At 42.1% G+C, this 27,838-nt stretch overlaps 1 protein-coding gene across 3 annotated transcripts; it reads left to right on the top strand.

Annotated features, from left to right (window-relative positions):
- The first annotated feature begins 31 nt into the window (after positions 1 to 31).
- Positions 32 to 27,025, top strand: FOXJ2 (forkhead box J2). 3 transcript variants are annotated; one of them, XM_021533896.3, is made up of 11 exons: positions 32 to 1,157; positions 15,649 to 16,001; positions 16,534 to 16,608; positions 18,531 to 18,599; positions 18,945 to 19,085; positions 19,501 to 19,696; positions 21,556 to 21,876; positions 22,252 to 22,353; positions 22,814 to 23,014; positions 23,750 to 23,848; positions 24,415 to 27,025. In XM_021533896.3, exons 2-11 carry the CDS (start codon positions 15,669 to 15,671, stop codon positions 24,501 to 24,503), a joined length of 1,626 nt encoding a protein of 541 aa, XP_021389571.1. In that variant the 5' UTR covers positions 32 to 1,157; positions 15,649 to 15,668; the 3' UTR covers positions 24,504 to 27,025. The 3 variants fall into 3 exon arrangements, with proteins under 3 accessions (XP_021389571.1, XP_021389570.1, XP_021389572.1); XM_021533895.3 differs by having other exon boundaries at positions 33 to 1,157; positions 19,498 to 19,696; XM_021533897.2 differs by lacking the exons at positions 23,750 to 23,848; positions 24,415 to 27,025 and having other exon boundaries at positions 33 to 1,157; positions 19,498 to 19,696; positions 22,814 to 23,266.
- Positions 27,026 to 27,838: the final 813 nt, after the last annotated feature.

Here is a 27,838-nt window from a genome sequence, read left to right as displayed (position 1 = left end):
CCCCGCCCCGTCCGCAGCCCCGTTAGGCAGCCCCGCGCCCGGTCGGGGACACCCCGGCGCCCCCCCCGCCAGGCCCCTTCCCGCAGCTGGTGAGGGAGCCTAACACTTGCCCCCTTCCCCACTAACCAGCCAGGCGTGTGCGGAGGCCCCGGCACCCAGCCCTAGTAACTATCCAGAAGCAGGTCTGCTCGCTCTTGTGGAGCAGAGCCTTCTGGAGCTCCCTCGATACTTGTTACGGGGAGAGGTGTCCTCAGACCCCAGTTCCTGAGGATTGTGACAATAACCTTTACTGCCGACTCCCTCCTGCTGCTGAGGAAAGTCTTCTCTCAAGCAGAGCAGACAGCCCTTCCCCAGACCAGGTAGTAGTGGGTGTCTTTACAGAGGAAATCCTGTATGCCCAGGAGAGGCAATTCCCAAGACAGAAATAAGCAGGAGCTCCAGATACTTACCTATAATTTTAATTATTTACATCTGCTCAGCAGGTGATAGAGCAAAACAAGGGAGAGAAAGCAGAGAGAGATTTAGCTAGAGATTCCTTTTCCAGTTGCTGTTAACTGGAGGTAAAGGTAATTTCCAATACTGATTTTATCCTCCTTCATCCCAAGGAAGATCCCTCATCCCCTAATCCCAAGAGGGTTTTCTTCAAATACCCTGTGCAAGGCGAGAAGACACACCTCCTAGTTACAGGGAGAGGAAAAGGCAGATTTCACTGATAATATCCACAGAGATAGCAAGAATTGTTTTAGAGAAAGAGATTTTTTTTTTCTCCTTTATGGGCAAGGTGTACCTAGAGAAAAGAGATTTCTAGCTAGGCAGTGGGGAAACTGATTTCTGAAATAATCTGACCATCAGTAAAAACGCTGTTTCCCGGGGAACACCCCTTCAGTAGTTAGCTGCCAAAAGGGAGAGAGGATCTCCATCCCAGGATAAAACCAGCTGTTTTAGGGGACTGACAATCCCAAGCAGATTGTTTTAATACTCAAGATCCTGATTTCATCCACAATCCTTTCGCCCTCAAAATATTTTTTGAAGAAGCCCTTGGAATAGCTGACAGCAACCGTCTGAGTATGGGTCTCAGAGAAGGAGTGTGAAGGGCAGCACCCCAACAACCAGCACTGAAGATAATCCACCTCCCTCCAGAAAATCTTCCAGACAGAGTGAGTGACCACATTATATCACCTCTCTATTCCTACTGTCTTCTCTCACGAACTGTCCTTGTTTTCTGTGTCTCTTCTCTCACTGTATCTGCATGCTTTTAATCTTTTAGCTCTTTCTGGTTTTGGACCTCTCCCCACATTCTTTTTCTGTGTGTCTTTCTCAGTCTCATTCATTTAGCTCCTTTATGGAGCTAAATGGGATTGACCTGATTATTTCCCTCACTATATAGCTTATGGGAGACTTTAGCCCTATTTGATTGTAAGAAGCCTCTCTGCCCTTTCCCTTCTACTTTCTTTCCCTGGTTTATTCTTCCTAGACTCAGCCTTAATCATCACTGGTGTGAATTAATTTCTGTCTTTTAGGCGTCACTGAGAATGATAATAGTGGCCAAAAAAAGCTTTGAGGAGACAAGAGCCAGTGTCAAAGGATGCACCCATGGGGTGGAGTGTCAGTTCTCCATGTGGGTCCTACTGTGCTTGTAACTGTGGGAATAAAATTGTTGTGCAGTGCAGACCTTGCTGTGCTTGGGGTCTGAATCTCCAGATTGCCATGAAAATGCTCTGAGATGCGTGTCCTAATGTACCTAAGAGACTGTGGGATGAATTCTGGAAAGAGTGCCCTTGAGAGTGGGTCCTGTGGTGCTCAGGGGCCTGGCAATGAAGGCTGTGGCAATGCTGGTGGAATCTGCTCTGAAAGCCAAAACGAGCCATTTGGTTGCCACCAGTCTTCATCTGTGTTTTATGCTGTGTTCTGGGGCTCGGAATGTGAATCCTAGTGCTGGTGCTTTGTGAACCAAGCTGCTGCTTTTTGTAAATGAGGCAGTTAATTCCCAGCCACAAATGAGTATTCTGACACCACCGTAGTGATTTCCTGAGAAATCAAGTCTGAGGGAGACTCCGTCTCAAATAAAGCCAAAGCAGATTCCAGTAGCAGAAGAATCTTGGCTATTTCACCTGAGGTATTACTGGTTTTACTGAGATAGTAGTGAGGAAATCCAAGATCAGAGGGCCAGGACAGGGAGCCCTTTTGGAGAGCAGTGGTTAAACAGGGAGTCCCTGAAGAAGATACTCCTTAGTGTAATGTGCTTGCAAGATCAGACAAAAGATCCCAAAGTGATTCCCCATTTTGGCAGAGAATTTTCTCAGTTATTCATGGCTTCAGAAGGTGGCTCTAAAGGAAGGCTGAACCACCAAGCATACATTGTGTTCTGGGGGTACTGTTAGATACCCTCCTACCTGTTGCCCTATAGTTATGCAATCAGCCTGTTTTGAGTAGAGCTGTGTTATCTAGCACAAGGGAAGAGATAACTGAGGCATTTTGGCCTTTGTACATTCAAGGGGCTAAACTGACTTTTTATGCTTATGAGGCTAATTTACCTCATGCTGCCCCCTTCTTCACAGTCATGACTTGACATTTTTCAAGTGCTTTTGCCTCTGATGGATGCCAGGACACTTTACAGGATATATACAACCAGCCTTAACAAAATTCTGCTCTTCCACAACACTTACCTTTATGCATATGAAATGTTTTTTTTTTTTTTTTTCCCTTCCATTAGTGATAAAGATTCTGTATTTGCTGCCTGAGCTTTAAACGTTCAGTACACACATAAAAGCAAGTGGTGTGCTATAGACTAATTGTTATTTATTTGTTAATTGCTGACAAGGCATTCAGTACTGATTTGGACACCAAATTAAGACAATCCCTGCTTGAAAGATCTCATAATATAAAACACAGCTATACAAAAGCTTGGACATACTCATAAATTTTAGGGAATAATTTTTCGTGAGCACAGCTCTTCAAAGTGATCATGGTATTCACATCAAATGTTTATCACAGGTGAAAATGCAGCTTCCTCTGAGATGGAATACTGCAGCTGCTCTGCACCATTTATTTTATACAAAAGTATCTATGCAAGAAAAAGGGAGGGTATTATTTATCTTCATGAAAGTGCAGGGTACTTTATAGACACGTTTAAATGCAAGTGTTATGTCTATAAGAGTTTACATTAAGAATGTTAAACCTGACCACCTAAAATTAGACTTTAAAAACCATATGAATGTACCTACGTAACTAGCCTAATTCTTATAGATGCCTAGGAACGTAGAGTTGGCTTCAACAGAAGCAATGAAGTCTTCTACATTTGAGGAAAAAGACAGTTGTGTGCATATGGGTTTGTAAATTAAAATTTGGACATTCATGCTTCCAAAAGTTGACTTTTTAAGTTGAAGCAGTCTGATCCTGTCCTATGGGCACTCAGCTCCCCTCTGAGAACTGACAGTGTGGCATTTCTTAGGTCAAGCCCTTAAGCAAAATGAAATGAGATGGTCTAAAGAGTCATGGGAAAAGGATTATGTTACTGAAAGATCATGAGGTTATAATACTGTTTAAGTCTGTGTTCTATAATTTCTTGGGTTTTATCTTGAAATGTGGTTTTGTAGGCAAGTTTCTAGGTTACAATAAGGAGTCCCAAAAGTTGGAATAAAAGAATGAAGCAGTTTGAGGAGTTGAGATACAAGTTTTCAGTCCGAGAGAGAGATGTGACTATTGTAGTCCTTCTGGTTTGGGCTTTTCTGCTGAGGTTTTTTCCCCCCCTCTAAAAATACAGCTGAATGTTGGTATCTCTGAAGAAGTTTATTCTTATCACAGAGGTACAGGTTACAGGTTACTATCTCTTTCCCTAAACTTCAAATGACCTTCATGTACTGGGAGATTCAGTCTGCATCCCAGTTTGGATCTTTGGCCCTTTACTTCAAATGTCAGAAAGGAGGTGTGGTTAATGGCAACTGTGATATGGACAGCTGTCCCTCAAGAGCAGGACTGAGCTGATTATCTCATTTTACACAGCTGTCAGACAGGAATTGGATCTCGGTCATTAGCAACCAAAAGATGAAAAATTATTCTGGACTAATTTTTCCATTTGCTTCTCCCAGCCTTGGGTAGAATAGTAACCATTTTCATGCAGAACCTTCTATGTTTTTATAGTACTCCATTTGCAGAATCTGTTTCTGAGTGATGCATCAGAACTGAAACTTTAAAGGATACTGGTTTTGGTCTGGGAGGCATTTTAGAGAAGACAAGTAGTCCCTAGATTGATGGGCAGCCTAATGTGATAACTAGCATGTTTGAACTCTCCAGTTATGTTAACTGTGAAGCCTACAGAAAAGCCTTTAATTTGCTATTTTGTTGGCAGTTGTGCACTTTTTTTTTAGCAAGAAATCCACTTGATGAGTTCAACCTCCAAATACTTACTGTCTTTGTAGGAGGCAGTATTGCTACTTGCTAACTGTTTTGCTGGTTTTGTTTCTTCTTCTTTCTACGGGATATATGATGAACATCAAAATCTATAACATATTTCTGGCCTGAACTCACGTTTTTCACTTTTTAAAGGCCGTCTGTGTGTGTGTATTACTGAGAGAGAGCAAGCATGCAGCAGTATGTTTTCGCAATTAATTAATTGCAAATTTTCATCTTAAGTTTGAAGTGCAAATGCAAAATACCGTGAATGTTTAAAAATTTGGAGATCTCACAGCCAACTTTAAGACCAATTTAATGCTATATCCTGTGGTGCTTTGCCAAGATTTCGACTAGATTGTTATTTTATCCATCTGTCTCTGACCTGCCCAGTCTACTTATTATGAACCTGATACTTCCCAGCACAGATTTAAAGGTAGACAGCAGAGACTTTGGTAATGCCTGACCTTTTCTGAATCTCTGGGCTCCATAGCATCATGTGGCACTCATGTTCCACTCCTGCACCTTTAAGGTCCAGCACATTTCCAGCCTGACTGCTTCTTGACTCGCATTTCCTCCTACACCCACTCCTCCTCTTAATTGTTCCTGCTCTTTGTATCTCTTTTCTCTTGTGGTCCCTTTGGCATTCTGTATTATTGTCCTAGAAGCCTAAAATGCTGCTTTTTTCTTCATCAAGCAAGCATCCCTCATCTCCTCACTAGGATTCTTCACTGGCAGGAGTCTTCTGCATCTCACAGGCTCTGGTCTTACTTCCACACCTGCATTTTGACTTGCTCCTGGTTGCCTTTTGTTAGATTATATGTCTGTGGACATGTAGGATGTTTTGTCTGAGGTTATCTCAAGAAACTTCTCTTTTTAATCACTGAAAATATCCAGTTCTGCTTGGCTGAGGAATGGCATTTGGTCTCCATAGTCCAACTAATTTTCATTCTCCCACCCTCCCTTCTCTTCTGGCCCCTCCCCTTCCTCAGGAATAGCTATATTGTAGTTAGTTAGAATAAAAACCCCTTCCATTGCATTCTCTGGTTCCCTCTAGCAGTTGAGGATCTTGGTTTTCAGAACTGGGCTGAGCATTTTGTGCAAGGCCCAGTACATCATTCCTCATCTTTCTGAGCTGGTCAGTTTATTTGATGTGAAATAAAGAACTAAGGGAATGTGTGTTCTTTTTTTGGCCTTTTTTATGTATAAGAGAGACTGAGTAATGAGGGACAGGGTGAGATGATGAGTGAGAGCTTTTATACCTCGAGGAAAAAAATACTTGCTTTTTTGTTTTTTACCATTAGCAATTCAAATTTTGTTTATGCTCTCTGCTCTATAAAGACTGCGGCTGATATAGCAGAAATATGTAATTACTGTTAAAAGTTCAAATCTGAATAATTGGGAAAGAATCTGAACACTTTGTGGTCACAAATTAAAGGAGCAAAGTTCCTGAATTCTCAGTTTCCCCTAAAAAAACTGTTGTTAAGTAAAACCAAGACGAATTCTCCCTCCCCGTCAGGAACTTGGAGAGAAAAATAAACAAGCTGCTAAAATAGTTATATCTGAAATTCTTTTTATCTCTACCTGCACAAAGCAGACAAGGTTTGAATCTAGAGAACTGGTCTGGGTTTTGGGAGAGCAATGTTCTCTGCAAGGTTCTGCTATTCCTTTGCTGGCTGACCTTGGGCTGCATGCTTCTCCATGCATGGCTTCCCATTTATCCTGGAATAGGTTATTGATCCTTTATAAGGATTCCAAAGTATAAAGATGAAAACCACTTTATAATGGCTGCCTGCTCTTGCTGCTGATTGCCTTAATTACAGTGTGTATTGAACTTAAAACCTCTATATGCCCTTTTTTTGGCATTAGGAAACAGTAAAAGCCCCAGTGCGTTTTTGTTTCATTGAAGGGCCAGTCACTCCAAAATGGAAAGATTCTGTATAAAAGAGTCTTTTCTGTGTGCAGTCTAGAACTGTTTTATAAGTTGACTTCAGTATAGTTATTCTCACTCCCTTGAAGCTTCTCCTAGGATCTCTAATGACCTTTTCTTGGCCAAGTCGCGGGGTCTCTATTCCATCTTCATCCTTCTTGGCTTCCCTGCTGTTTTTGACACTTGATCATGCCCAGTGTTGAAATCTTGTCCTCCCTTGACTTTTGTGACAGTATTTTCCTGGTTTCCCTCCTAACTATTCTAGTCATTCATTCAGAGGCTTAGTAGCCTCTGCACTAAGCTGTTTACCTCCCTCCATTTTTTTTTCATAACTTAGACACAATGACCTACTTCTAGTATCCTCTCTTTGCTTTTCTTTACCTCCTTCATGCCAGGAAAATTAAATGATGCAACTTTGCATACCACCTTAACGTATTTTTTAAATTAATTGCTGCAAGTTTAAGACCCCTGAGGCCAATATGGAGCTTGAGAAAGCTCCTTTGAGATTTGCCTTTGTTTCCTGCTTTCCTCTGCTGCAAGCTTCCACAGTTGGGCCTATAACATGTTCTTGTTCTGAGCACACAGTGTAGGACTCATCTTCCTGTTCATGGCCTGAGTCTTTTGCTGCTTCTTTAAATCTTTGGGTAACTCTTAATGCTTCCTTCTTCATTTACCATCTCTGTGACTGTGAGCTGTTCTTGCTGGCCTCTGACAACCGTGTTACCTTCTCATCTTGTTAGCAGCATGGTTGCTGAAGCTGTCCTCCTGGCATGTTTTCTCAACACGTTGCCATCTCCTCCTTGACAAGCCTGTGCTTTGGCTATCATCCACCACATAAGGTTCCAGCTTGTTGTGCTCACTCTAAGGGGCCTTCCCATTTCTGTTTCTTCCCTGTCGCTGTCCCTTACTGCATTGTCCTTTCCTCTGCCAGCCACCAAGCATGACATTGTACTTTTCCATTTTTTGCATGAATATCTCTTTGCATTCTTCCTCAGCTGACTCATACCTTGATACACACAGGAACATTGCCAGCCAATAGAGGCCAGACATACTGGAAAGTACTTATTTCATAGAACCCTAGAGTCAGTAAGATTGGAAAAGGCCTCTAAGATCATCGAGTCCCACTGTTAATTGCATATTTGCAATTAGCTGTTTTCAAATATGCAAATAGCCATTATTTCTATTTTTGAAAATTATTCAAAGGTTGAACTGATATTCAAATGTATGTACCCCACTCTCCCTGGCTTCTTTTGTGGAGAAATGTGATTGCAAAAGAAATAAAGGTTGTTACAAGCAAAGACAGAATATCTTGAAGACTGGAATGTTCAAGGTTAGAGCAGAATAATATTTACTTGTAGCTGCAAGGTAACAACTGTGGCAAGCATGTGTGTGGATGAAAGGGACTTCTTTCAGTGTCTGTAAGGAGAGGAACAGAAGATTTAGTTTCAGGATGATACACAAAATGGAGCATTTTGTGTGTAGGATGCCATGCAGCAGTACTAGTGTTTTAAGCAAAAAGAAACCATTAATTGGTGTGTGTTCTGTGATAGTTTGGTTCTGAATCCTCTTGAATTTCAAGCATGGTACAAATCTTTTAGAGTTGTGAGCCAGGCAGGGATTGTCAGGTGTTTTGTCTACTGGAAGGGAGTTCTGTCAGTTTGAGAATAACAGCTTACAGAATAATGAAAAGGAATTACGTTAAAACAGTGGTTGAGACTTAATTTATGAGCCTCTCACAGTATTATTTGATTCTTCTGATCATTTTCCAATTTCAGCTGTGCTTTACTCTCAAACTCGTCTTTAACAGGCTTCTCTGCAGTGCTTTGGTAATCTCAACCTGGGAGCATGTGCTCTATGTACATTTTGGGCATGTGGTATTCAACTAATCTGCGCTTGATACTGATTTCCTTTTTTCCTATGAATTTAGTACAGAGTTCTTGCTACTGCTTGATACCCATTTCCACGAGTGGGTTGTGGTTTGTTTCAGCAACTTTTGCAGAGTTCATATTGACTAATCTGTTTTCAGTGGTTCAGCCTTTGGTGAAAAAGTTCTGACCACTTGCAGTCAGATTTCCCTGTATGTGGCTGATGTTCCTTTCCCTACCATAGAAGCTTTTCACTATTGCTATCATTAAAATGCAAGGCTAACAGTAATTTTTCACTGAAAGACACGTCCTTTAATGTAAGAATACAGTTTTCATTTATAAGCATGTTACATTCTTTTAACCTGTTTCTGTATATGTCTTTGCAATGCTGTGCAGATCTGAGCAAGATAGTCTGCATGCTGATCTACTTCTGATGTTGTCTCTAATTTCAGAAACTGGGTATTAAATCAGTGTTTACATATCTTCTGCTTCAGGTTTATTACTGCATGTGATTCTGATAGGCAGGTGAAATCTTTCAGCTTGGGGGCTCTCATAGGGCGGGCTCTCACAGGGGGAAATACCTGCTCTTACCTACTGTTTCTCTACCACAGACTTCCCTCTTTCCAAGGGAAAATTTCATTTCAGATATGTGCTCATAAATTTGAGTTATTCTGAAACCAGTTCCCTATACCTTTCTTAGTGTAAGAGTAATTGTTCTGTTAATATTCTTAAAGCAAATGTCAAAGATTTCTCTCCTGCCTTGGCATATGCTTGGAATTACAGCTACTTCCAGTGGTGAAATATTGCTTAGTGGTACTGAGGGTGGAGGGATGCTGCAGAGACACTTCTGTGCTGATGTATTTTCATTGCACTTCTTCAAAGTGCTTGGTTTACTTTTTACTTCAAACCTGTTATTGGAAGGGTTGTCATGGGACATTTGGCTTATTATTAGAATAAATCTTTTCTAGTAGTCTTATTACAAAGGAAATAATTTCCAGCTCAAAAGTATTTTATGTATACCAGTATTCTCAGTATAATTTACTGTTTCTTTTGACAGGTGTTACACATTTCCCACTTTACCTTACACAGCATCATAAATAAACAAACTGGTCCTAACTTTGAACACATGTTTTCAGACTGTCTTAGGAGTGTCTGCAATGTATGTGTAGTATTTATCAATGCTTTTTTTTCCTGTATGTTTATATAGCAGACAACAAAAACATTTGATTAGTTGGTCTTATTAAAATCTGGCAAAGCCCTAGCTATGCTCAATCCTAGCCTGTTATGCCCATAAAGATACTGCCTCCCTTGACATGAGCATATTTCAGATTTGGCTATAATGCCATCTGTTGATAAGTTTAAATAAGCAGGTCAGGTTTTGTAAACTATACCATTTGTCAGTTTCAAACAAAGCTAGGGCATAATTGCCTTTGGAATTGAATCCTGATGCACTTCCAGCACGAGGGTTTGGGTGACTTCATGGTTCTCACAAGACTTCATGCTTCATTAGTACCAAAAATGCCTGCACAGTCAGTGCTGTTCATTTACTAATTTCAAAATACAAATATGTAGCCTGCTTGTGCACCTTTCACGAAATGGAGGGAATTGAAAGGTCCTATGATAAATGTGCTATCATGACATTTATCTAATCTGTAATGACAGTGGAAACAAATTTGGTTTATTTTTCTTTTTCTTTGAGACTTAATATGAACCTAATTTTATTGAGATTTCTATTTATTAAAGGAAAATAATATCTTGATAACAGTTGAATTATAACAAAACAATTAGTCCAGAAATTTATATTAAGCTATACATGGCCTAAAAGTTTTCATCTTCCTCTAACTGGTAATTTTCAGCACCATCTGAGTGTTTTATGTGACTTGGAGTAAATTTTCCATGCAGGATACCATAGTCACAGTACTGCCTGTGTTCCATGAAGTAGCTGTGAGCATTCAGAGCCGTGCTGCCTTGCACACGCAGTAGTTTTGGGCAGGGCTGTGCAGCCAGAGCCTGGCGCATGGACAGGTGCACGCGGTGACAGTTCATGCTCCGGCAATGCCGTGTGCTCTTAGGTGACAGCAGCTTCCTTTGGTTCTATCCCTTTTCCCTCTGTGGCTCACGACTAGTGAGAGCCATGTGCCTCCTGTTGCCACATCTGCAAGCCTGTAGTTAATTGGGAAGATATTTTTTGGCTTGTTCTATGGCTCCCCAAAAAGGGAATGAGAATTTCTCTTACCTCCTTGCCCTCAGGGATGGTTTTTCCTCCTTTTGTATGGCACTGCAGACAGAAGGGTGCTGTCAAACTGCAGTGCCTTTCTTTTGTCAGTAACATGACACCTCTCATTCCTTCCAGGTTAAGTTTCGTTTTATGAGCAATACCCACCAGCCTCTCTTCCTTTATTTGATTCCAGAAATATAAACATTTCCTGAAGGCTTCTCACAAGTAGTTACCAAAGTGATGGATAGCAATTTCAGTCTGGGCAGATAATCAGTATCATCTTTTCTTATTTCTTACATGAAACAAGTATTTCTGTGAGAATGTTTGCTTAGAGAAGATCAGATTTTTAAGTGTTTTATTCTTGCCGTCTTAGTTCACACCACCTTCTGTATGAGGGAAAGCACATATCTTAAAATGGCAAATTTCTCTTCATTCTAGACTAAGCAAAATGGATTATTTTCTCCTTTTCATATTGGATGAGGACACAGGGTTTTTTGAGTGTGTAATTTACATGAGTATGTCAGAACTGCCTTTTTTTCACCAGAGGCTCTTCATTTTTTTCATGCATGTTTTACTTTTACTCCTCACAATGTGACATTACTTCAGAAAGGTTGTAGACAAATAGTCCTTTTTTGCCAGTTTTTTAATCTGCTAAATACCCTAGAGAATAGTGGGATCTCTGAGTATATTAAATATTGTTAGTTAGATCACTGTTTCAGACATCTAAATACAAGTGGTCATCTATTCATAGGTGGTCTACAGCAATGTCTGTCATTGCTTGGTAGTCTGTTCCGCAATTTTTTCTCAAAGTTTATGCTGAGAAACTTGAGTCTCCTTTAAATCTTTTTGTCATAGTCTTTTGTTGGATCAGAATACTAGCAAATAAAGCAACAGTGAAAGTAAACACTGAAAAATGTAAATGTAGAGACTTATTCTAGAATAGGCATCTTCTGTAGGCAGTGTGCCACATAGTGCCATTCACTGTATGGCTTCCTCCTTCAGTCCTAACTGATTCTGCCTGACCAGCCTTTGAATCCTGCCTTAGAGAGTGCTTCAGACTATAAATGTTTATTAACTGTGTGCTCAGTGTGGCCCTTAGTTGTCGTTTCCCACATTTCATGTGTTTTTCTGTCCTGATAGGCAGGTAGCAGTGATCCTGGATAAGGTGTGACTGGCTCAGAGTGAGGATTTGCAAAGTAGCAAAGTACAGATTTCTTCAGTGCTGCTAAGGGGTGGCCCTTACTGTCCCATCGACAGAAGCCTGCTTGCATTTGCAGCAGGAGCTTCCATTTGCTAGTTGCAAAGATTCAAAGTAAGGCAGTAGTTTTCCTGGAAAGCTGTAGGTCTAGTCCCAATCGAATTAGTGGTTATTAAGAGGTATTCAATGCAGGGATTGTCTTTAATACATTTTTTAAATGAATTTGACAGATTCTTTTCTTTTGTTTAACTGTAGTTCAGGATCAGTGCTTGGCTGGACTTTTTGCATCTCTCTGACCTGTCTGACTTGGGATTGTACTGTAACTGTTTAGTGCTTGAGAAATGAAGACTCTGCAGTCACCTTCCAGCTGTTGATGGTGGTTATGACCTTGGCTACCCTACCCTTGCTTTTTAAATTCAGCCAAATACATAAACAGATAGCATTTGCCTTGTAAAGTAGGAGAATATGAATTCTGCTCTTTGTCTTTCTTTTTAGTTCTTGAAAATAAATTCTGACTTGCCAATGTGGTAGGATTTTTAAAGCACCCTTGATTTCAGTTCAGTGTGTTTATTAGTTATTACTGGTTTTTTCTTTGTTTGAGTGGGATCATGAGAGAAGAGTTCAAAAGATTTGCCAGGCAATAAGCTAGGAAAGGAAAGTTGGAAGAATTATCAGCTGCTCTGGTTTGGCTGCAGTCCTGTTTTATCATGCCATTTAGTAGTGTAAAGCTGATGCATCAAACACTTGGGTCGGGTGAATGAGAAATGCAACATAAATTACCAGCAATATTTACTGCGTAGCAAGTATTCTTTTAAATAATTTAGTAGCCAATTACACTGAATTATTGTTGCCCTGAAAGTGTTCTGGAATTGCCACCTTACTTAATGTTTGACTGTGCCTGATTATTACAGATCCCATATTGCCAGCAAATCCAGTAACATGATAAAGTGCAAACTTGGGGAAAAAAAGGTCTTATTCCACTGCTTTGAAATTTCCTATGTGATTGCTATTTGGTCTGACTCTTCGCTTTCTGTCCTAAATTACTGTCTCGTGTGTATGGTCTTAAAAAGCTGCTGTGTTTTACTGAAAAGTGACTGTTTCAGTACTGGGTGATAGACACAGGGTTTGTTTTGGTGGTTGATTTTTTTAAAAAGATTTTTGGATTTTGTTTTCTTGTCAAAGATTTTTATAAGCCAAGAAATGAAAATATTAAATTTCTCAGTGTGGGTGTAATCTGACCCAATTCTAATTTTGCTTGTCTCCCTGACAAGTGTATTTTATACAAATGCACAAAAGCCTGTGTATTTGATAATGAGGATGTTGCATATCAGCCTTACATTTTACTGCATAGCCAATCATCTCAGATATTCTACTAACAGAACCTGGGCAAGTCTGAAGATCTATGAAAAAAGCAGTGCTTTCTTCTGTTTCTTAAATTTCTGGTGTTTCAGATTGGTATCTTAACCTGCTGTAGGCTTTTATAACCTATTTTTTTTTATTTCTGTGCTTGTCTTAAAAAAGCAAAAAGGAGGGAGAGGGTGGAACAGAGAAATGTGTGTTTATTTTACTTTGGAGTTGTATTATTAGTGCAACTGATCTTTCATAGTGGTTTAACAAGAAGCAGCAAGAAGTAGTAATTTTTTTTTCTGCTTGCACCATAGAAATGAAAATTTATGAGACAAAAATTTTTATGAGATACACAAAATGAAGCATTCAACTTAACATTTAGTTCATATTTGTTTTCTTCCAAATGGGATACTCCTTTTAATGAGGGCTTTTCCTGTGAAGTTATTTTGTAAATGTAGCTGTGTTTTGATTGGTCTGTCCATCCCAAGTGCATAAAAATATATTGTTGCTTTTCCCTTGTATTATTCACAAAAGAAGAGTCCTGCTATTTTTAAAAATTAGTGTAAATTTCAAATATTTGATACAAGATTAAATCAGTCAAAACGAGTTATTCAGTGAAGCACAACTTGAGGGGGCTGGAATTAATGGGCAGTCTTTTGCAGCTTGGATCAATTAGTTAGCTGTGCAGTGGGTAGCAATGCCTGTCCTCAAGTGATAGTGTGGCAGATGAATAGATAGGTAAGTTGGAGCTGATGGGCTTTTCCTTTCCTCCACAGACATAAAAATGTTTCCACTTGCCATAGACGCTGTGGTGCTGCAATTGTACTTCTCAGTCTGGGTGCCTAAGAGTGTGAGTGACAATGTTAGCTGTGCAATTAGGACGTGTTTCCTGAGGCCAGGGCTGTGAAGCCACTGCCTGTGGGGGCTGAGGGATGGATTTTGTTGGGGTATTGTGTAGGTGTTTGAGCCCTAAGAGGTGTGGTGAGCACATGCATGGAAATGAAAGGTTTAGTGCATATGAATGCGTTGGAGTATGGACTTCATTTGCTTTAGCGCTGTGAGAGCACTGGAGTGCAGAAGTGAAAGGTATAATGCATATGGGTGTGGGGGAAGAACGAGTAGCTTCAGTGTCAAAATGCTGGGTGCATCTGTCTCTGGATCTGTGCATCCACACTGTGTTATTGTCAAATGCCTATTTTTAGACCGAGGATCTAATTGGTATTCATGCAGATGGGTGTCTCCCTGTCTCATCTGATCCACTCATCTGAGTGATGCACTCAGTGGGAGGTGTCTGCTGACGAATCTTTCCTAAGCAAAGTGTGTTCGTGTCAGTCTCTTCTCTCTTATATGTATGCAAGTGTTTCATTTGCTATACATACTTAAGTGTGTTTGTGTGTTTCCTTCTGTATGCTCCAGCATGCTCAAAGACAGTACCATTTAATCTTCTGGAAAGACTAATTCCTGAAATGAAAGGTGTAGAACTTGCATGCCTTCAAGACATGATTCTTCTCTTTATGCAAAGAGCAGTGCAAGTCGTGGCCTTGGAAAATTAGCTACCTCAGTCCAGACTTCAAGGGATTGTTCCCAGTATAGCAATGCAGGCAGTTGTGAGTAGGAATGATGAACTTCCTACTGCCTTATCTACTGCAACAGACTATGGAAAACTTAGTGTGCTAAGTGTGTAAGTTCATACAAGTTCATGCTGCGAAATGTTTTCTTCTTATAAAGTAATTGTTATGTAGAAATCCCTGTATACAGCTGTTAGCCATGTGTGTTTTGTTTTTCTGAGGGGAACTATATAACATTTATGAGAGAAAAGATTCTGAGTCTCTTCCTGCAGCAAACTTGTGTGATTTCAGACAAGTAAGTTTTTTCTGTATCTCAGAATTGGAGAAGATACTTGCCTGCTATATTGTGAATTAAGCAGGATTTAAATATATACATATATATATATATATTTTTTTTTTTTAGGAAAAACTGTTTATGGCAGGCAAAGCTTTAACTATTATGAGCTTAATATAGTCTGTTCCAACTTGACATGGTAGATGTAATTATCTATATATAGTATTATGCATGATCTTGGTGTTTTAAAATGAGATATGTAATCCTAGCTCTAAGGAATAAGATTCATTATAATGTCACCTAATGCAAAAAGAGAGGCTAGGCCTCAGAGAGAAGTTAATTTCCCCTCAAATTAAGATAGTCTTGACTTTGCATATGATCTAATTAAATTGTGGTTTGTGTATGGCATGAGTGTTCCCTTTTAGCTATGATTTTCCTCTTACCTGACACTGTAAACCTACTGGATTACACGTAATCTTGGTGAAGAGTACCAAGGTTATATGGATTATGTAGTAAAGGAGTGAATGTGATACACCTGCAGAAAGTACTCCACTTCCTTTAAACAGATCTTGGCTTTTTACCTGGGAACAGTGCCCTGGGTAAGACTGTGCTAGCAATGTTACCGTCAGTGTGGAAAAGCACTGTCCCAGCTGGTCTCTGTAGGGATGGTCCTCCCTGAGGCACAGTCATAGGCCTTTTGGAATGGTTCTGGCTAGCTGTGAATAAGATACATGAAGTAGGATGATCTCCACACAGGTATTTGTGATAGCAGAAGAAGAATGTAAATGGATGTTTCTGTTCTTAGGCTTCACCTTGTTTGTGTCTCAAGGGTTTGCTTGCCTCTCCTTTCTCCTCACAGATATTCCTGCTTTCAGCACCATGGCGTCTGACCTGGAAAGCAGCCTCACTTCCATAGACTGGCTCCCACAGCTTACTTTAAGGGCTACTATTGAAAAACTAGGGGGTTCCTCACAAGCAGGACCTCCAGGCTCTGCCCGAAAGTGTCCCCCAGGTTCACCAACAGATCCCAATGCCACACTGAGTAAGGATGAGGCAGCAGTGCACCAAGATGGGAAGCCACGTTACAGCTATGCCACTTTGATCACATATGCCATCAACTCATCACCTGCCAAGAAGATGACACTTAGTGAGATCTACCGTTGGATCTGCGACAACTTTCCCTACTACAAAAATGCTGGTATCGGTTGGAAGGTGAGGGCTTGCATCACTGAAGTACCCTTTTTTACCTAATTATAAGGCTTACTTTCTTAATTCTGTGCAAAATAGCCTCACTGATTAAAATAAGACTGATGTAAAACTAAGTTGACCAACTGGAGAAAATGTAGAGCCAGCAGTCCCGTTTTCTCTGAGAATTTTGTTGAACATATGTGGTGGTCCACTAAGAAGGAGCGTGCACAAAACCTACCACCACTAACCAAGAAGAAAAACAACAACAAAAAAACTACAACCAAAAAATAACCCCACAAAACACATCACTACCATCTTCTGCATCTCACTAATGCTATTTTAATTGCACCTTCTGTAGGTGTAGAGGTGGTTTAGCCCCATATTACCATCTTAATCCATCCCTTTCCACAGCTTCTGTTCTGCCCCATTCCAGCAATATGTAGTGAGCTTTGGCTTTTAAGTATGTGCCATCCTATTTTCTCTGCTCCAGTGCATTCCTAGAAGACTGTTATGTTTTTGTTGTAGCACTTACCTGTATCTCTTACTCTCTCATCAGAATTCTATTCGTCATAACCTCTCTCTGAATAAATGTTTTCGAAAGGTGCCTCGACCAAGAGATGATCCTGGGAAGGTAAGAAATCTGCATGCTCCTGGGCAAGCAATTTAAAACTGCAGGGAAGTAAGCTGGGGTTGCCCTTTCTAACTCATGGTTGGAATTTGAAACCTAAAGTGTAGGCAAAAATGGAAGCAGTAGGAAGATTTACTGCAGTCCTTTGGCTACAGAAGCATTTACTTAAAGGGACCTGTAAAGGAACTGTAAGGGTTTTACTAATTATTTTTCTTATTGGTGATCCTTAGTTGACTTTAAAGGTACTGGCAGAAGTCAAAAGTGTGATTGAATGCACTTCATTAGTTTTGTTTCTTTTTCTTCTTTATCTTTGTGTGTAAAATGTGGATATAGTCCAACCTTCTGTTATGAGAGAGCATAGTGGCTGCTGATGAACAGTAGGACTGTGATGTGACATCATGGATTTCATGGAGGCAAGATCCATAGAAATGAGAGCAGAATTGCTACCTATATAGATTGCAAAGTATTTGGTGTTGGGAGAATATGTCATCATCACTTTGTTTAAATTTGTAGAAATTATTTATAAGTAAAACTCAAGAATTTAGGAATATGTTGGCTAATTAAAGACTGGTAAAGCTCTGATAATACACATAGATTGTAAAGGGGAATTGCTAGCAAAACCAAGACTTGGCATCTTGGCATTCAGATATTATTGTCTGAAAAAAACCCACAACCAAACAAGCAGGAGGAGATGGTAGGGGCAAGAAGCTACATATTGAGACACAAGGATTGTCTCACCCCCCTCATCCTAAAGTTACAAGAAAGGACCATTTGCTCAGGCCTTTATTTCAGGTTATATTTAAAGGACTGTGTGGTGCTCAGTTGGCATCTATAAATGGAAATAGGAGATCTTTGAGGATCACAGCTCAAAAATGCCATTTATTTTGTGGCTTATTCCAGGAAATCCTAACTAACTTAAGAGTATATGTTTGCAGGTGTTCATCGGCATGTTGGACTGGGTTTATAATGGAAATCTGTGCTTGCTGCTTATTCAGATCTAGATGGGAGTTTAAAACAAGCTAAATCCACTTCAGAGTTCTTTTTATACTTACTCAGAAGACAACACATGTAATTATACACTGTTTTATGTTGAAAGGGAGGTCTAGGGATTGACATGTTCCCCTATCCTCTCCTAGACAGGAACAATCACATTAGGCTGATGAGATTTGTCAAATTTTGAGTATCTCCAGGGATAGAGTTAGCAAAACTGGGCACTTGTTCTAGTGTTGCAACACCATCATTTTGAAGAAAGTTTTGTTTACATCTAACTGTACTTTCCCTTGCTGTAACTTGTATTACTTGCCTCTTCCTGTGCTGTACATTTTTGAGAAGAATTTGATTCTGTTGTCTTTTATAATATGTTTACACAGTTGAAGACAGTGGTTTGATCCCCTTAGCTTTTTCTTATCCAAGCTAAACAGACTTCTCTGTACATCATTTGTTTTAGTTCTTGACCATGGTTTATTTCTTAGCCATCATGGGCCCTCTGTGGATGCTTGAAGTGGAGTCTCACAATCGTGAAAAAAGAGCAATCCTTCTGGCTGTCTCTGCCAAATACCAACACTGAGTTGGTTCTCATGAGTTAATCATAAATTCAAGTCGTGAGGAAGCCATTGAAAGGCATGTGCAGGCCCAAAAGAGTTAACTTAGCTTGGTTTAAACCATCCTTTTGTGTCCTGTCTCAAGAGTCATAGAAAGTAGAGGATTCTGCCTTCCACCAGTAGCATTGTTCCTCATAGTTCAATGCAACCCAGTGCAAGAAAGGAATCTCTTGGCAACACCCGAGTCTTGTTTGTCTGCGGTTCTAGAGGATAGTCCTTGTGGTCCTAATGTTTAGTTGGTGCTGCATTCCTTGAGTCAGCAGCCCCCTGTTTCAGGAAGCTCTGTGATTTCATCATTCATTCACCAATGGGTCTTTTTTCCAGGGCTCTTATTGGACAATAGATACATGTCCAGATATATCTCGTAAGAGGCGGCATCCTCCAGATGATGACGTGAGTGTTTTTCTTTACACACAGCATGGAGCTGGGAATTCCCTTCCAGCACCAGACCATGATAATGTTTTGGGGCCAGGGTGTATAGATGGGCAGACAAAGGCCAGGACTGAACGAACTAGTGTGTATGTCCTGTTGGTTGCCTGTTGTTGCTGCTATTCAGTAGCAAAGTTAATGTTGTTTGAAGTCCTTTATCCTGACTTTTCAGTGACTAAGGCCCAGTCCTCCTCTTTTTTAAGCCATGAACTTCTACAGCGGGGGAGCTGGCTTCCCATCTGCAGTTTCACTTCTCCATCTGTTTTTGATTTCTGCTCCTTTCCTTTTCTCTTTCTTCCCCATCCACAGATACCACAAGACTCCCCAGAGCAAGAGGCAAGTAAAAGCCCCCGAGGGGCTGTTCCAGTCAGCACAGAAGCCTCTTTGCCACCTGAGGCTACCCCTCAGATGTCAATCCAGAGCACTACCCCCATTGCTAACTACAGTCAGGTGAGCCGCAGGGAAAGGGAGAGAAGTGGGAGGAAAAGGAGAGTGGGAGGAGTGCATGAATGGAAAAGCGAAGTGGTGAGGAGAGGCAATTGTGAAAATTGTGATACGGAGGCAAAAATAAAAAGAAGGGAAGGAGCTGAAATTGCAGAGATAAAAAATAAGGAGGAAGTGATTTTTAGCAAAGGGTTGGATGGGGATAAGGATAAAGGCATCGCTGTAATGGCTGAAGAAAAGGCTAGAGCCATTGTGCTGTGGTTGGTTGGTGTTCCTCAAGAAAAATGGTATTTGGGAAGATTTGCTGGAAGATGAGCTTACTGATACGGGATATCAGTTCTATGTCCATCTAGTCTGATCTCTATCTCAAGCTGCAAATCCTAGTACAATCTAAAGGCCTTATTTCTGCCTCCCTTAGCAGGGTGCAGGGCCTGTGGATGTTGCCTCTACTGTAGCAGGGGGGCAGGGCCGTGAAGGGGCCGATGTGCCACCTCCGCTATACAGTGCCAACCATGACTTCAAGTTCTCCTACTCCGAGATCAACTTCCAGGATCTTAGCTGGTCCTTCCGAAACCTCTACAAATCCATGCTGGAGAAATCATCTTCCTCTCAGCACGGTGAGTAACTACATGCGTCATGTGGGGTGGGCAGGTATCTGCCCACACAGTCTTGTCCATTTGGCATCTCCCAGATCTTTCCTCGTTTAGGAGCCTGTGCAAACAGACTTTCCTTCTTTGGCATGCTGTAATTACTTCTGCTGGGAGCTGATAAGAAATCTGCACGTTCTTTTATGCATTGCTCCCCCTAGTTCTCTCAGAATAAAAAAGCACAATGATTTAAAAATGCCTTGTGTTGATACAAATGCAAATACTAAAATGGCAGAAGCTGAGAAAAATGAAGTCGTGAAAAAAAGCATGTCAGAGAAACATTCACAGTCTGCCAGGCTAGAAACTGTAAGAGGGAGGGGATTGTTGCATCTGGACTTTCTCAAAAGGAGAGTGGAAAATCATCATTGCTCACATCAGATGTTAAAAGTAGGATTGTAAAAGGCCTTGGAGAATTGAGCTTTGTGGATTGAGAGCAGAGAAGAGAGGGCCTCCGACTCCATTCATATCTTGCATTTCTGGGAGTGAATAAGCAGCCAGAAGAGGGCAGAATCACTTCAGGGATGAGATGTCAGTGGAAAATACTTCAGAGTAACTTAAAGCTCTTTCTGCCTTTAAACAGTCTTCTAAATATTAATCTGGTGTAAAAAGGAATATGTTGTTACATGAGCTTTTCACCTGTGTGAAAATGGCTGTCAGCCATTACACAGTGCAGGCAAAGTTTGCCGCTCCAGAAAGTGCCTCCTGAACTTGAAGATTCAGTGAAATAAAAATGTGTCTACTTTCACTGCTTTCATCATGCTGGCACTCCTAGTAGGAGCCTGTTGTGTGAGGTGTGGTAGTATGAGCAAGCTATAAAAATGTAGAGAAGAACCTTGACTTGGTGTGTTTCTCTGATTTTACAAACTTAACATCTTTAGTTTTTTCCCCTCCAAGTTGTAGGCTGCATGGCAGTGTAGGAAAACTTGCAGTTTTTGAAAAAGTTTTGTCGGCAACTTTTGAGTCAGGATGGCAGTATTCATCCTTTTGCCTCAGGACAATAGTAGAATACTCAAAGGGTTGATGTTGAATCTAGTAAAAACGTGAGGCTTGCTTGCAGATGGTCAAGTAAGGGTATTCAAAGGAAGAAGTGAGTTGCTCAGGTTAATGGCATGCAGTGCCCCTGACTGTGGTTTTCCACAGAGGTTCCCCAGTGTAAGGAGAGATTGAACAGGGGAAGCAGATGTAAGAGATATGCTGAGCTGCTGGTGTTCAGGAAGGATGGAAAATACCTGATGCTCTCACATGTAGGGGTTGCCTGAAATACAGGAGGATAGAAATGGCACACCCAGTGAGTCAGGAGGAATGAAAGTAATAAAGGAGCCCTGGTGTGTGCAGTGTGCTCTGTACAAAAGCAGAGTCTTTTATGATCAGTGTGAGAAAAAATTGTGAAGATTCCTGACCAAGCTGCTTGTAAGAAGGGAACTTGAAGGGACTCTTTGGAAACAAGCAAGTCAGATGCATTAAGTTACCGATTTTCTAAATGTTCTACTGTTTAAGTATGCTTAATGGTCATTTATAGGAAACCAGCATGTGCTTGACATTTCAGGAGAGGTTGGGTTATTTTGGTAAGTCTAGGAAAAATTTCAGGGAGGAACTTAAGTGCCTAATGCTGTACTAAAATCTTTCTGGGGCTTTGTTGTAGAGCCTTTTGTGTCTAGAGCTCAGCAAGGGCATAACTGTACAGATGATGATTGCAGGCAGCCTGTAGAGGGCACTCCTAAAGCTTCATAAATATTGGGATGAGCAGTGTGAAATTAGAGCTGGATAATGTAAGCATAGGTCTGATCCAGGCTCTCTTAAAGCTCCCTCCTCTTTCATTTACTCGGCAGGTTTCTCTTCACTCCTTGGTGACATGCAGCCCTCCAACCACAATTACTACATGTACCAGCAGCAGCAGCAGCAAGGCCCCTCCTCAGTGGGTACTGCTCCCCCACTCCACACTCCAACCCCAGAGGGTTGCCCATCCCAAGGAGGAAAGCAGCAGGGTGGTGAAGGTTATGGCCCTCCACCAGTGATGTCCATGCACCCACCCCCGATGCAGCATGGAGGTTACCACCAGCATCAACAACATCACCCACACTCCCACCCACAGCAGCAGCCACACCAGCAGCAGCAGCAGTCACAGGCTTCAATCAACAATGCTGGCTTTGGTGAGTCAGGGGTCATGGAAAGCACAAATGGAGGAAACGGAGCAGTGAGGAGTCCCCAGACAGAAATCCCACAAGTGAGCTTTCCCTAAGTAGTGCCTACTTGTGTGTTGAAAATGGGGGAAAGCCAGATATGGTTGAAATCTGAGAAGGAAATTGCTTTCTTACCTGGAGAATGGAGGGTGGAGTTTGGGATGCAGCATAAAGTCAGGGCCTTAGTGAAAAAGGAGATACCGCCCCTGGTTTTCCAAGGGAGAAAGGAATTCTAGCTGCTGTAGCATCAGGCTCTTTGGTAAAGAGGGGCCAATCTTTTTAAATTAAGAGGTGGAGAGAAAGGGTGATCTATACTGTATTAATCTTGTCCCTGTTTCATTCCAGCGTTTCCCCCTGATTGGTGCTCCAACATTGATTCCCTGAAGGAAAGCTTCAAGATGGTAAACCGGCTGAACTGGTCTAGTATTGAGCACTCCCAATTCTCAGGTCAGTGTTGGCCTAGTGGCTAAAGCTAGTGCCTCAATGACTAGGGCTGTAGCCTAGAACACACAAGTGCTGTGCAGGGATCTTTTTTTCAATGTAACTGTGGCAAGTGTCTGGATTTCTCAGTGATTCACCTCATTTTTGAAAAGAGGTGTCCTACTTTATGGGTTCCGTTAAAGATCCTGAAGCACTTGAATGAGCACTGCAGGACATGGGGCAGGGAGAATTAAGTCATAAAAGTATGTCGGAAAGCTGACTGAGCTTTTTCCTTTCAACTCTTCTTTGCCCTACCTGAGTCAGTGTGACAGTATATTAGATGTGGAGCTGTTCAGGAATCTGGTGCCAGATTTGAAATGATAAAGTTTGGTTTGTGAGGAGGAGGTAGGATTTAGGGTCAGAAATTCTTTGCTGGTAAGATCACAGTGTGACTACTGTCTTTGACACTCTCTCCTGTCCCCTGCAGAGCTCATGGAGAGTTTGCGCCAGGCTGAGCGGAAGAACTGGACGCTGGATCAACACCATATTGCCAACCTCTGTGACTCCCTTAATCACTTCCTTACCCAGACTGGTCAGCTCCCTCATCTGGTTGGTCCACAGCAGCCCCCTCGAATCTCTGATTCTTGTGCCCTGAACAGTGGCAAACAGGAGCAATCCATGAACCAAGGTAATTAGGAGGAGACTAAAGTGACATGCAAATGAAGGCCCAGTTCTGTGAGTATCCAAAATTACTTGCAGCCTTAGCAGGCAATGCAGCACTGAGCAACCAAGAGCTAGGTTGTCAGAGCTGTTTATAGCAACTCAGCCTTCTCTGGCTTTAAAGAACTGGGATGTCCTATACCTGTGCTCTGGACAGACTGCTGTTACGTGATGCATACTATTGACATGCAACCTCCAGGCAGGAATATATTTGAAGGGCAAACCTGGAAGAGGAGAAGAGGGTGGTATCTTTTAGGTGACCAACAGAGGAATGGCAAGGTATAGAGTTTGCTATTCCAGATGGCAGGAACAGTAAAGAAGAAAGCTCCTGCACCCTTGCTGGAGAAATACTGCACAAGGAGTAGGGGTTGCATTCTGAGGAGGGGATATGGGGGTCTTGATAGAACTGTAATGGTGTGTGTCATCTAGTACTGAACTAAATGGATGATATTGAGCCAGCTTGTGGTATTTCTGGATGAAAATTTTTTTTCTCTTACAATAATAGAGAAACTCCTGCTGGTTTCAAGAACAAGATCCCTGACCAAGCCATAGCTTGGAGTTAGGACTCAACAGCTGAACATCTCCTCAGTATCCTGTGGGTCTGAGTGAGTTGCTCTGTGGCTGAGCTGCTGTCCAGTCAGGGCCAAGACTGCTGACCTGAACTGTTGTTTTTTTTTTTTTCTTAATTCATTTCCTTTCTCAGTGAACTCCTATGGTCAGCCCCAGCCTCCCCATCTCTTCTCCGGGCCATCTCCTATGTACCAGATTTCTACCCAGGACTCTCCGGGATATAATCGCCCAGGTAAGGGCATTAAGGCATATTAATGAACATTAAAGAACTGATTCCCAACCCCTTTGTGCATTTCTCCCAAAGCACTTAGTAATCAAATGGAGCACTGTGGGTAGAGAGGGAGCATGGGCTGCAAGGGATCCTCCATTTAGGGCTCTAAATACTCTAGGATACTCTGGGAACGTTTAGGATTTCAAAGGCCTGATTTCTTTCACTTCACATAAACAGTCTTCTAGCTTAGCCTCACCCTCAGTTAAGTTGTTTGAAGACAGCTGTACGTGAGAAGCTTCTGTTGATGAAGTCATTTGTGCTCTATCAGCAGTCAGCTATGAGGTAAGTAAAGGAGGCTGAAACTTCTGTAGAAGCTATTGTGGGGAATTTCACAGTCAAACATTCCCAGACATTGGTAGATGCTGACAGAGATTAATGTCAGTAGTGTTCTTGCTTGTTAGACTGTTGGAAAGGAGAAGGCCCAAATTTGATTTATTTTGCCCAAGGGCCCGCTGTGAAAAAGCATGTATTTTTAGAATCTAACTCTTCTCTTTCCTTTTTCTTGTTTTTTCTTGTTTTTGGCTCAGCTCATCATCTGGTCCCTCGACCTCCAGGGCCTCCTCCAGGTGCCAATGAGGAAATCCCCGATGATTTCGACTGGGACTTAATCACCTAGCGAGTTACAGACTTGATAGCCCGTCCTTTATGAAGGACGTGGGAGGGGGAGGGGGACATGGGGTCAATGGTGTCAGGCACCACCCTCCCCAGCCTCCCTGTATATAGATATATATTCTCTATCTCCGCCAGAGAAGCCACCGCAAGATGCTGCCGAAGATAATCCTTCCTTGCGTCCTGTTTTATCTTTTCTTCTTTTGTTTATTATTATTATTGTTATTATTATTATTATTACCAATAATTGAGCACAGCCCTGCCCCTCCTCCGGTGGCCTCAGACGCATCGGATCGGCTCTTTCGTGTTGTGCAGTGCCCTGTGGAGGGCGGGAAGATGGGTCCTTGGTGCCATGAAAAGACCTTGGAAGGCTGAATCCTCGAGTGCATCTTTCTCTGCCTCCGTTATTTTGCGTTTAACAATCCCTCTTTCCCTTCAAGGTGGCCGGTGAATCTGTCGTATTGGCTACTGGAGTGAGAGAGCCTAGTGGACCCTGGGAGCCTGTAGTTATGTTGTTTCGTAAATGTTGTAAAGGTCAGGGGGCTGAAGGGACACTGGAGGGGTGATCTTAGCTCTGTGAACTTTGTTGCACCAGCAGGAACGGCAAAAAAAGAAGTGGTGTTCCCAAGTACAAAGAGATGGTAATCCCTGAGGTAGGGAGAGCTGAGCTGAGCTGGGCGGGCAGACCTGAGTTTGGAGAAAGGAGAACGTAGCAGAGATGGTATTTCAGCAGAGAAGTATGGTTTCAGAATGTAGTGCCATCTGTGAAGACTGGGAGATTCTGAGGGAATCCTGACCCATTTCCTACACTGCCTTTTGCAGTCTCTAGGTGAATCTACATACCCATTAGGTAAAATGCAGTCAGGGGTGTCAAGTGTGATTCAGCAAATTCTGTTCCCCAGAGCTTTTCATTTCACCCCACACCCCTTCAAGCCCTTTTTCAAAATATGTAGTGAGGCTCTCCCTTTTATATGCAAATTTGAAAGTTTTCTCCCATCAGTATTTGTCCAATTGTTATTTGGTGCTCCACCCCTCACATTTCTTTGGGGGCTGTCCTTGCCCATGGTTGAGAGTGCCAGCAACAGGAGTCTGGCTTTGTTAGGTGCACATCCTCAATCAGCGGTTCCCACTTGATGAATGGGCTCGTGGTGGGCAGATGAAGCTGCTGTGCAGAGTGGGGCTGAACTGGGGGGCTGCTGGTCAAGGGCTGAACCTTCTGGTCAGGGAACGAGAGGCCCTTGGAAGTAGTTTTTGTAAGAGGGGCATTAGGGGAGAGAGGGTGAAGCAGGGCAGAGTTTTGAACCGACCAGCCGGAGAGTGTACTATGAAAAGGAGGAGGGTGTCTCAGACCCCTTGCAGTTCAGCTGGGGAAATGATGTAACCTAGTGTAAATCCTGAAGGATGAGCTTTGTCAGCACGTGCAAATCAGGGAGGTGGAAGAGGTGCAGGAACGGGAGTGAGCATTGAGATGCTTCCTCCCCAGAGTTGTGTCCTGTGTTCCCCTTCATTTCTCACAGGGCTCCGTTCTGTCAAACCTCTTGTTTCTTCTTAATATTTTGTAAAGCCTCCCCCCAGCCCTTATTCCCTATTTACCAGTGAGGGGAACAAATGTGGAATTAGACTATCATGGCTGCTTGACAGACCTGGAGCACAGGAGTAAAGTAATAACGTGTATTCTGACTGCAGGAAGGTGGAGAACTAGCACTGCTTTTTAAATTTGCTGTAGGGATAAACCAATTGGAAATTGGATTGTTGTCAGGGAAGCGGACAGAGTCTCATTGCATTGGAAGGGGAGAACAGCACTTTTTTTCTTTTTTTTTCCCTTTTTAAAATTTTTTTTTTGTTTGGTTTTGTTTTTGGTTTTTTTTTTTGTTTTAAGTGTGTGTTTTGGGGGGGTGTTCGTCATTGAGCATTTCCAAGAGAAATGAGGAATCCCAGACAGCTTCAACATGGAGTCAGCTGCTATCTCTGCTGCCTCAGGATGGGAATGATACAGCTTTGGAAGCATGCGTGATAGGTTTCTGTGGAAAGTGGCACCGGAGACAACAATGAGAGACAACTTATGGCAGGTGCCAGTTAGTGTTTTGCAATGGACATTACTGAGAGCTGGCCCTGTGGAAGTCTGAAAACACCACCGGAAGAAAAACAAACCAAGATGGCTCCTTCTGCGTATCCAAGTGCTCCTCATTTGCATATTTGCCTCATTTGCATATTAAGTTGTGCCTCATTTGCATATGTAAATACATGCCGGTCAGTGTGCAAATTAGCCTCGTTCCTCTGCCCCTGAAATCAATGTGTGTTGTTAGTGTGGTAAGACATCAGTGGGTGGGTGTGGAGCTCTGCGGGTGCACCGGCCTGCAGGCAGGGCAGGGGGGCCAGCCTGGCCCACAGAGGGGTCTTGCAGGCCCCTCCAGCCCGCCCCCAGTGCTTTGTGTCAGTGGTCAGGGAGAGAGGGGCGTGGTCTCACGAGTTTATTTTTGTGCATGCTTTCTTAATAAAAAGAAAAAGTGAATGTTTATGGTTTAACTGTTTTGGTGCCAGTATTGATTCTTTTCTTTCAGCGGCGCCTGTCAAGATGGCTTGGTTCGCACCTTAGAATTTAGGTGTGGACGTGGCTAAATGGACAGCCCACACCTGGATGTTCTTTAGATGGAGATTTTTTAGGATTTTAAGAGCTGAAGGTTCTCCTAGGTGGCTGTTCTCAGGACAGTGAGATCTGAGTCTTTCAATTCATGCTCACCAGAAAGGCAGAGTGAAAACTCTACCAATGCTTAGTGTCTGTTTGTCTTAATATTTGCTGGCCTTTCTCTTTTAAGGAAGAGCACTAAAAGCAGATTTTAAAATGTTTCTTTAATTACGTAGGAGTGGGGAACATTCAACCTTGGGAACACCCCAAATAGCCTGATTGCAGTAAACTTTTTCTCCACTGGAAGGACATAAGAAGCACATCTCTTGTAAAGAGAGCTCGACGTGACTGAGCCACAACATGGTTTTTCCCTACCTTTTTAGGGTCAGATTGGAGGTTTTCACTTCTCAGTTCCAGGGTTTTGCCAAATGGCTGATAGTCCAGCAGTCACCTAATCTGGGTCATCAGTGACTGCATGCTGAAATTCTGCCATGTCAAAATACAGTAGGTACATTTGGATAATCTCAAAATGCTTCCTAAAAGGAAGATTTGGGACTCTGGTTGTGGAGGGAGTGTTCAGGAGACAATGAGTATGCACATGCTAATGAACACAGGTTCAGCATTTGCATTGACCAGTTACTACCATACAGTAGGACAAAGAAATAGATCATCCACCAGGGCAAAGAAATCAGTTCAGTGCAGCTGGCTGGGGCAAG

Source organism: Lonchura striata, chromosome 2 (assembly GCF_046129695.1).
Source record: "Lonchura striata isolate bLonStr1 chromosome 2, bLonStr1.mat, whole genome shotgun sequence".
Lineage (NCBI taxonomy): Eukaryota > Metazoa > Chordata > Aves > Passeriformes > Estrildidae > Lonchura > Lonchura striata.
This window is presented reverse-complemented; position numbering and strand designations above follow the sequence as displayed.

Coding starts and splice junctions, on each gene's coding strand:
- FOXJ2 (XM_021533895.3), top strand. CDS start 15,669: ATGGCGTCTGACCTGGAAAGCAGCCTCACTTCCATAGACTGGCTCCCA. Junction 21,877..22,251: donor AATCAACAATGCTGGCTTTG/GTGAGTCAGGGG, acceptor GTTTCATTCCAG/CGTTTCCCCCTGATTGGTGC. Junction 23,015..23,749: donor GGAGCAATCCATGAACCAAG/GTAATTAGGAGG, acceptor TTCCTTTCTCAG/TGAACTCCTATGGTCAGCCC.